The 9,403-nt window shown below is 41.9% G+C and overlaps 1 protein-coding gene across 1 annotated transcript in view; it reads right to left on the bottom strand.

The window, feature by feature from the left end:
• CLCN4 (chloride voltage-gated channel 4) overlaps positions 1 to 9,403 on the bottom strand; it is a 49,051-nt gene that overhangs the window by 18,518 nt on the left and 21,130 nt on the right. Inside the window, exons 4-7 of the mRNA XM_009287838.1 lie at positions 8,340 to 8,527; positions 2,303 to 2,425; positions 500 to 706; positions 327 to 407 (exon numbers count right to left, since the gene is read on the bottom strand). Coding sequence (XP_009286113.1) covers positions 327 to 407; positions 500 to 706; positions 2,303 to 2,425; positions 8,340 to 8,527 — 599 coding nt within the window. The remainder of the gene's footprint in view (positions 1 to 326; positions 408 to 499; positions 707 to 2,302; positions 2,426 to 8,339; positions 8,528 to 9,403) is intronic.

Genomic DNA, 9,403 nt, shown 5'->3' with positions numbered 1-9,403 from the left:
GTGAGCAATTGCACTGTGCATCACTTGCTTTGTGTATTATTATTATTATTATCGTATTATTATTATTATCATTTTATTTCAATTATTAAACTGGTTTTATCTCAACCCACGAGTTTTTCTAACTTGTGCTCTTCCAATTCTCTCCCCCATCCCACCGGGTGGGGGGGAGTGAGCGAGCGGCTGCATGGTGCTTAGTTGCCGACTGAGATTAAACCATGACAAAAAGAAAAATAAGCATATAAATATTTGAAAAATAAAGAGGAATATTAGAAAAAGGCATCAAGTGAAAGTATATTTATTGAAGCAAGTGAACTGCCAGGTCTCACCTCTTCCAGACTAAAAAGCACGCCTCCAATCGGAGCCCCAAAGGCAACAGAAACTCCTGCGGCAGCTGCAGCCGAGAGCACCTACAAAGCAAATATTTACGTACAAGGCATGAGTCCTTCGAAACACCGAGTATCTGGGCAGGGAAATTGGAGATGATTTGAGCCAACCTCACCTCTCTCCTCTTTCCTTCATTCTTGCTGTACTTTGAGAAAAGGCTGCTGAAGAAGTTTCCGCAGCAACAGGCCACGTGGACTAACGGCCCCTCTTTCCCAAGGCTGAGGCCTGAAGATACCACCAGAACCAAGGTGACTGTTTTGATTAAGAGTGTCCACTTTCCCAGGTAGCCCCTAATAATGAACCCACTCAAGATGGTTTTTATCTGGAAAGCAGGAAGAACATGTTGAAGAGCTGAAGAAACCTTTTCTACTCTGAACTTGCAAATGGAGTTAAATCCCCAGCGGAGTTAAAAAAAATTGCAGACTCCTTGAAAAGAGACAGTGACGGAGGGAAAGAAACCGTAGGTAGGGCAACTTTCCCACAGTGATAGCTGAGCAGGGGTTAAGCAGACCACACTTTTACCATTCTTATGGGTGGTCCCCTGCGTCGGTAAGGAGTCTTACAGAGATCAGTAGAAATACGAAACTGTTACGTATCTCCTTGGCTTACAGGATCAGAGCTAAACTAGACCCGACTTTAACAAAGCAGAAAAAAGCAAATAAACAACCACAGACTTTTCCCAGTTAAAACAAGGAAAAAAAGTTCTAAATATTTGGAATGGCCATGCCATAAAAGCATGCAAGTATTATGAAATGAGAAAGTCCAAGAGATCTTATTTTTACACATTTCCTCTCAATTTTGCATGTGAGTGGCTAGAATAGAGCACAGTGCACGTGCATGACACACTGGCTGCAGGGTAGGATTTGGGTTTGGACTCTAGCCCTGGAAATGGACTGAGCTGAGCATCACCTCACATGAGAGATTCACCACTTGGAAACTAGATGTACAGTTAACTATGAAAACTTTTTAAAAACACTTACAGCTATATCAAATATGTAACAAACACACACATGTGACTACTTTGAAACATAGAAATTATTTAAATATTTAAAATTATTTGTGGTGGGTTTTTTCCCTGATTGGCTATGAAACATTTGGATGCTTCCCCTAGAGATGAAGAAAAAAAGTATGCCAAGATTTCTAAAATTTGGGCTGTTGATTCTGTCTGCCAGATTCCTAAGTAATAATCCCAGTGGTTCTACAGCACTTTTAACAAAACACTGCCCCGATTTCAAAAATTTTGTGTAGCTATGCTGCTTGAATTACAGGGTTCCTCATTTTAACAGCTTAAATAGGGACTGAGGCTCAATATGTAAAATATTGAAAACCAAGTAGAGATTTTGGCTGCCATAATGCTGTCATGCCAGCATGACATGGTGTACAAGGACACAATTTGTGGAAGATGGACAGCCAGACACTTTTCAGGCATCCCAAATGATGGGCAACTTGCATCTTCTGTAGCTTAGGAAACCTTACTTTTGTAGCCCTCCCTCTTTATTTTATTTTGGTTTTATTTAAAGCCTAGCCTAGAAAATGACTGCTTTTGTAACTGCCCCAAGTAATTTCATCCAAGGAAAATTCTGTATAATCTTCTAGTGAGTATGTGCCTCAGCCACAAAAAGTTGGAGTCCGTAAAGTGATGACTGGGAGCTGTTGATTTTTAATTCAAGCTCCGGCAATGAAGAAGTATGTACGTTAACTTGTCACAGTGGCATTTGAACATTTTCTACTATGAAAAACTTAGATGGCCACCATAAAAGCATGTTAGACAAAGGAATGAAGGCAGATGAGATGGAAAGACAATCTTCTTGTTCCTATGCTGCCTCATAGTACAGTTCTGGAATAGGAAATGGCGGCAAATATTATCTTTTCTTTGTTTTGTTTGGTTTTGGATATCCATCCACAAAGAGAAACTCACCTCTGGGATTCCAGAGCCACAGGCATAGGGAGCAAACACTCTGACCAGGGAGACTGCCAGGAAAGCAAAACATAGAGCCCACATAATGTATAGAAAATAGTTTAGAATGTAAGCACTTGCACCCTAGAAAAATAACAGTAACAAACATTGTTAGACAAATGCAGGTTGGTAAATCTCACACTTCTACTAGGAATCATGATGGCATGGAGCCTGGTCTTTTCATTTACATCCTAGCTGCTGCTTTTCCTCGGGAAGGACAAATGGCTTTATATACTCCAACAATTTTATTACTCATTGAAAGAAACAGCATACTAATATATACCTAACCCAGTCCATACAGTCTGTTTGCAAGGGACCCAAACACCTTAAACAGAGCATCTTTCAAGCACTAAAAAATTAAGCCGACCACAAAAAATTCCCAAACATCAAACAAATCTGTCATAAGGGCAAAAGTAATTGGTAATAAAAAACCACCTAATGAAGGCATCTGCTGTTTCATCCCATGGCAGGTGACAGGGGATGAGACCCTGATACATCCTTTTCTGAGGGCTGGTATTCAAAGGTCAGGTCTCCATGCAGATGCTGATCTTTTCAAATGGCATCCCTGTGTATATCAGCAGCCAGTTCAGTTCGCAAACGGGAAGGGTAAAACCATAAATAAATTCTTTCCTTCTATATGATGCTATCTATGATAGGGTTGAAAATCATTTGAAAACACAATAGCTTGGCAGATCCCACTCAGACACATCTCAATCATTTTTGCCCTGATATTTTAAAAGCATTCCAGTCAATAATAAACCTATCTTCCAACTGAACAGCTTTACTTTACTGACAGAATGGAAATGCTAACCATCATTAGCAACGGTTGACCGTGCAGTGCCACAGTGAAAGCATAGTCAGTAGTGACCTTCAAGCTTTCCACCTGTCCCCAATGGTCAAGTCAAAACTGTTGTTAAAATCTGCCTTGGAATACCCCTCCCTCTTCACGAGCATAATTTTTTACATTAATTTCAAAAACCCCACCTACACAGACAAAAGAGAATCTAGTCAGAGGCATCGAATTGGTACAAGGATCTTAAGCCTTCAAACAATCTCCTCTAGCAACATGACACTACAGAATAAAAAACAAGATGAACCTCAGCGCATGAATTGGTATGAATCCTTCACCTCTAAGTGAACTCTTCCTACCGGATGCAATCCCAGCTGCTCAAGAACATCGGGGCCCCTGTCTTTGCTCTGCAGGACGGCAGCCTGGATATCAACATTATGATAAATCAAGTAGGAAAACAGGCATTAATCAGTTGTATCGTGTCTTCAGCTAACAGAGCTGGCCAGGCCCAGTTCCCAGTCATAAAAAACCTAGAGCTGAGAAGTCTCCCTGTTTGCAAGCCTGCAAGGAAACACCCTTTAACAGTACGAATGCTTGCTAGCCTCATTTTCCAGGTCTCTGTCCCATTGAAAAGACAGTAAGGGAACCACTGCCCTTATCCTTATGGGTATATTTGGAAGAAGGGCAATTTGTTAAGGTCCTCTTGTGCTTGCTGAAGTTAGCAGATGGCTTTGCTAATAACAGCAGAAGAGCGATACGATGCCATCCCCCAATGCCCTAAGACTAAGCAGTCATGGATCCCACACTTACAGTGATTGACATCCATCTGTAGTAACCATGGATCTTTGTTGCTACAGCTGAAGACGGTCTCATTTCCTCATGAATGTCTTCTCCTAGTGCTTTCAATTACAAACAGCTATGGCAATATTTACTCTTCCTCTAGAGAAAACTCTGGATATGTTGCCCCAGGGCAAAATTCTCCTGTCAGTGTGAACCTGGAGTAACTCCAAAGACGACCAATGTCATTACAGCAATTTGGCCCTACAACGTTGATTGAAAGCTCCAGTTTTGCTTCTAAATTCACTGGAGTCAAATTAACTTGGTTTCTTTTTACCTCCTCTTTTTTCACATCTCAGAAGTCACATGAAAACTATGTCAGCTCGTTACTGCAATCACACATACACACCTACAGCACTGTGGCAGGACCCCAGAAGAGTCTATATGGTCAGTTCAGTCTTATCCCTTGGGACAACTCTCTCTGTTACATTTTCCAGATAACTGGCATTCTGCAGGTCCAATTGCAGGAGTTTCTAATGATTAATAATAAGAAAACCTTTGGGAAGTGAAGTAGTAGTAACTCAGTATAGCAAATGGCTCATTTCTCATTCATTATATGCCATTACTAAGGCCCTAAATCAGTAAAAATCTTAAGCCTGTACACTGGAATCAGAGGCCAAAAACACACATCAGCAGAGATGATTCTGCTAAGACCTTTTCCACTAGGGGCTCGTAGGACTTACCCTGGCAGCAACAGTAATGAAGCATGCAGGGGAACTCAGCAAAACTTTGTGTTTTAGTTTGCAAGACCTAGCAGTATTTCAGATCTGGTGTCAGTCCAGTTTAGGTACAAATGAAGCACAACTGAAAACAACTCTCACAAACTCAGAATACTGAAATAAAACACATCCCTCAGGATGACATCCATGGCTGACCAATGCTTGTTTTCTCCAGAGGCTGAGCGCTCTACTCTGACTTGACTTGGGATCTCACAGCTTGCAGACTCCCTCCGGTGGACATTACAAATTGGGAAGTGGGTTCCAGGTATAGAGGGGCTTCCTTGTCTTGCAGGTCTCAGCTTCATGACAGGAGATCCAGAAGCCCAGGGATGGGAATCCAGTCCATTGCTGGATCCAGTGTCACGAGCCATGGAAGACATGGGGCCCTTTCCTCTGCTTTGGACAGATGTGAGGCACCAGAAATGAGGTCCTCAGCTCCAGTGATGTTCAAGTTAGGACCAACCTAGATGTGCAGAATAGGGAAGCTCTGGGTCACCAGATACTTGCTAGAGATCTAGCTGAAGGGGATGGCATCTGACGCGCTTTAACACACCCGCTCCTCCAGTGAGTTTGAGGTTTTGAAACTCTCTTGCATCAAAAAACTCTTCACCTGCTCTTTGGAAGTAGTTCAGGACCGGAGGGATGACGGTTATCATTGGCCTACAAAACAGCAACTAGGGAAGAAAACATAGCCTGGTATGTTTCGGATGTGCTATTATGTTTTCCATAATAATTTGTATCAAGACTCTGCTTTGGGCTCATTTTATAGGAGGACTAGAATGAAAACATTTTTCAAGAGATGCCATAGGAAACGCCACAATTCTCAGTGAAAACATATGTACAGGGCTTATCACAGCCATAAATTGGCAAAACCACAAGGTAGAACTGATCTAAATCTTAGTCCTCAAAATGTCAAACTTAGTTGTCTGTGATGAGAAAGAGTCACAGTCGTGCATAAAAAAGACTTGTCTGACCAGGGTACCTTTAAGGAAACTGTTCCAAGTGCTTTCTGTCTAAAATGTGCTCCAAATTAGTCCTTCTGTGTACTGTGCATTTTATAAGGCTGCTACCCAAACATCAGGCACAAAATAAAGCAACATACAAAAAAAAGGCAAAATTATCCTGAAATGCAGTCAAATTCCGTGTATTTTGATCCCTCCTAGAGTCCTCTACAGCTACAGGAATCATGCAAGACTTGCCCATATCCTAAGCCTTTTGCTACAAAACAGAATTTTTACTTTCCATATTCACATTTTTGTTGGGCTTTGCCTGGGATTTCAATGTGACAGTAATAGACAGCTATATTATTAATATTTACAGCATCCATCGGGCCGTGGCAGCCAGAAACCCACAGATCTTAGAGGCCCATTTGTTTTGAAGAGGAGCCTAAAACTAAGGCAAGATTAACCTTTTTTTTTCCATTGTGACAGTATACTAGGGGGTGAGAAACCCAATCTGAATACAAAGTGAGTAAAGTTTCACAGTGCCCACCTAGCTGATACCTTTCTTATCGGCCCCAGCATCCAACAGTCATGACTGCTGATTTTGAGTAGCAGGTGAAAGCAATAAATTTTCTCAAGGATATGCTCTGTTCATATATCCCAGCCTTTCAGAGTAACAGCATGTCAAACACATGCACAGGATTTCCAAATCCCATAACAATTGTAACATTCTCCTTCTTTTTTCCCTTCCCACATATTTTTGTTCTCTTAAATTACAACATCGTCCCCAGTCCTGCAACTTTATACCAGGGTAATATTTCTTCACTGTTACAAAGACACAACCACCCAAACCATCTGTTGTTGAAGACCGGTGTGAACCTAGCAAAGCCCTGGCAAAGGGAAGCTTGGCACTGTGGACTGGCACCTGTGCAGAGAGATTTCTGCCTGTGATCAAATGGTGGGAATATTCAGGAACAGTGAGCACCCCGCTACTTTCACTACGGTTAATTAGAACTATGGAAAATTGGGCTATACTTATTCACAGATGCTTTAATCTGGTACTACTCGTACTGTAAACCTGAAGTGGCACGGAAGGGAATGTGAATGACAAACTTGTATGGCGGTGAAGGTGCCCTCAAACACTTTCTGCAGGACCAGACCACCTCCACACTGGGGGAAGATCCGAGACAGTCTCTCCAAGTCACCCATTTTTTAATTGCCTGGCTGGAGATGACTTCTCCCATAGAATTATATCTTTTCTTCTCCTATTATTGACCAAACTGCATTACCAGATATTTTTTTTAGAAGTCCGATTGCATACTTAAGCCAGTTCTGTTCAAAGCCACATTCATCCCACCTCCATGTCATATTCCATTTTTGTCATATTCAAGTCACCTGTAGACATGGGGGGGAGGAGGGATTCAAGACAACAGTTCTGCCAAAAAAATCTGAGTTGTGAAGGGATCAATATTATTCAATACATTGAATAGCTTAGACTGAAAATAAAATGTCCTTTTGATATTTTTTATAGAAGTATCATCTGCTAAAAGGAGTATAGAAAGGCTTCTTCTGATGTCTTAAAAACAAAACTTTCACCTGCTTTGCTTTGAAACAACATTCTTTGTATTTAAAATTACTACAATTTACAAAAAAGGATAGGAAAAAAGTTCTTAAAATATAAGTTTCATGTCAATCCAGATCTGCTTTTCCCTTCCTGTCCTCTCCCCCTGCAAATTTTTCACTTTGGCCATGTCCTGGTTTCGGCTGGGATAGAGTTAATTTTCTTCCTAGTAGCTGGTACAGTGCTGTGTTTTGGATTTAGGATTGGGGAGTTGACTGGGGGGACCCAGCCACTGCTCAGGAACTCTGGGGGCATCGGTTGGCAGGTGGTGAGCAATTGCATTGTGTATCACTTGTTTGGTATATTCTTATCATTATTAGGAACTGACTGGGCATCGGTTGGCAGGTGGTGAGCAATTGCATTGTGTATCACTTGTTTGGTATATTCTTTTATCATTATTATTATTATTTTCCCTTCCTCTTCTGTCCTATTAAATTGTCTTTATCTCAACCCACCAGTTTTACCTTTTCTCCGATTCTCTCTCCATCCCACTGGGGGGGAGTGAGCAGACGGCTGTGTGGTGTTTAGCTGCCTGCCGGGTTAAACCCCAACAGGCCACCTCCCAGGGAGCCTGTTATTTCCCCAGCTTTTGGTGCTAGCTAAATATTTTGCTGTCTGATAGAGAAACTGATTGCAAGGGCATAACAAGCAGTTCTTATGCAGCTCCCACTACTACTCACGGCATTTGAATACATCAAATCCATCTGCAATCCCAAAAATTTCCTCTTAAATCTATTTGTCAGGGATCATCTTTTTCGTCCCATAAGATCATGTTTAAAAGAAAAAAAAATGGATAGCAGCTCAGGTCCGCTGGTGGTTATTTTATGAGTGTTATGAAACACTTTTGGTTTAATACCGATAAAAAGAGAGAGCGATCTCACAGTTTTCCAATTTCCACCACACGTGACACTGAAACAATAGGACCTCTCCCGAGTTAAGTAGACACTGCTTGTGGAAATGTCTTTTTTTGCAGCGCTCTCAGTTCATTACTTTCTCTTTCAGAGAAATTCTCTGGAGGGAACATCAGCAAGTATGAAAAAAGGGCATTCCCCGGCCTGCTGTGACCCCAACCTAATCAGGTCTCCCGTACCTCAGACTGGCTTACAAGAAGTTCAGACCATTTCTGCCACTGGGGACATTTGTCCCTGTCATCAAATGTAGTTTCATTAGACGTCCAGCAGCACTGCTCGTGGCTGTACCAGAAGGCAGACAGGCAGACACCCTCTTTCAGGTCTGTCATCCAATCCACAGCTAAATCTATCACTCCGGCTAATGTGCCTGGAAAAAGAAATGCGGAAAAAGAAACCATGGCATTAAAAAATATCACAAAGTCACAAGGAAAATATATCTAATTATAATAACAGCAAAAACTCACGATTTGGGGAAGCAGCTGCAATGTAAGCACAAATATACCAAACAACTGGGGGTAACAGTGAGTTCACAAAGAAACGGCCACACCAACATGTTGTCTGACATTCAGTGTTCTCTCGGAAAGCTTTTATTTTAAATATTATCATTTTCATACTGACTGATTGCCAAATAGGGAAGGCATAACCGATGTAGGGCCTGATCCTGCAGTCTGTGCCAGGCAGGTGCACCATTTGACTGAGATAAGCAGGACTTCACGCGGGGTGTCTGTACACATACTAAGCTGCAGGTCTCAGACCACGCTGTATTTCAGGGGTAGGGGAGGAGGAGGAGACGTATGTTTTCCTATAGCCTTACCGGTCCCAACGCAGCAGCCTTTTAGAAGGATGATTTCAGTACAGAAACAATATGGATGCCAAATTCTGACTTATGAACTTAACGGAATCGGGCTCTCGGTGTGTACATTCATTAGCAATCCAAACGCAGAATAAAATTATCCTCCAAATCCTCTCTGTACCAAACTAACCCTTATTTCAGTTTTTCCCCAGTACTTACACAGAGCTACAGTGACACCCGGTGGCCACCGGACACACAGAAGGGTGAAATTGATGTGGCCAGGCACAAAAAAGAAAATCATAGAATCATAGAATCATTGAGGTTGGAAAAGACCTCTAAGATCATCGAGTCCAACCATCGACCCAACACCACCATGCACACTAAACCGTGTCCCTAAGCGCCTCATCTACTCGTCTTTCAAATACCTCCAGGGATGGGGTCAACCACTTT

Source organism: Aptenodytes forsteri, unplaced genomic scaffold (genome assembly GCF_000699145.1).
Source record: "Aptenodytes forsteri isolate BGI_AS27 unplaced genomic scaffold, ASM69914v1 Scaffold200, whole genome shotgun sequence".
In the NCBI taxonomy this organism is placed as follows: domain Eukaryota; kingdom Metazoa; phylum Chordata; class Aves; order Sphenisciformes; family Spheniscidae; genus Aptenodytes; species Aptenodytes forsteri.
This window is presented reverse-complemented; position numbering and strand designations above follow the sequence as displayed.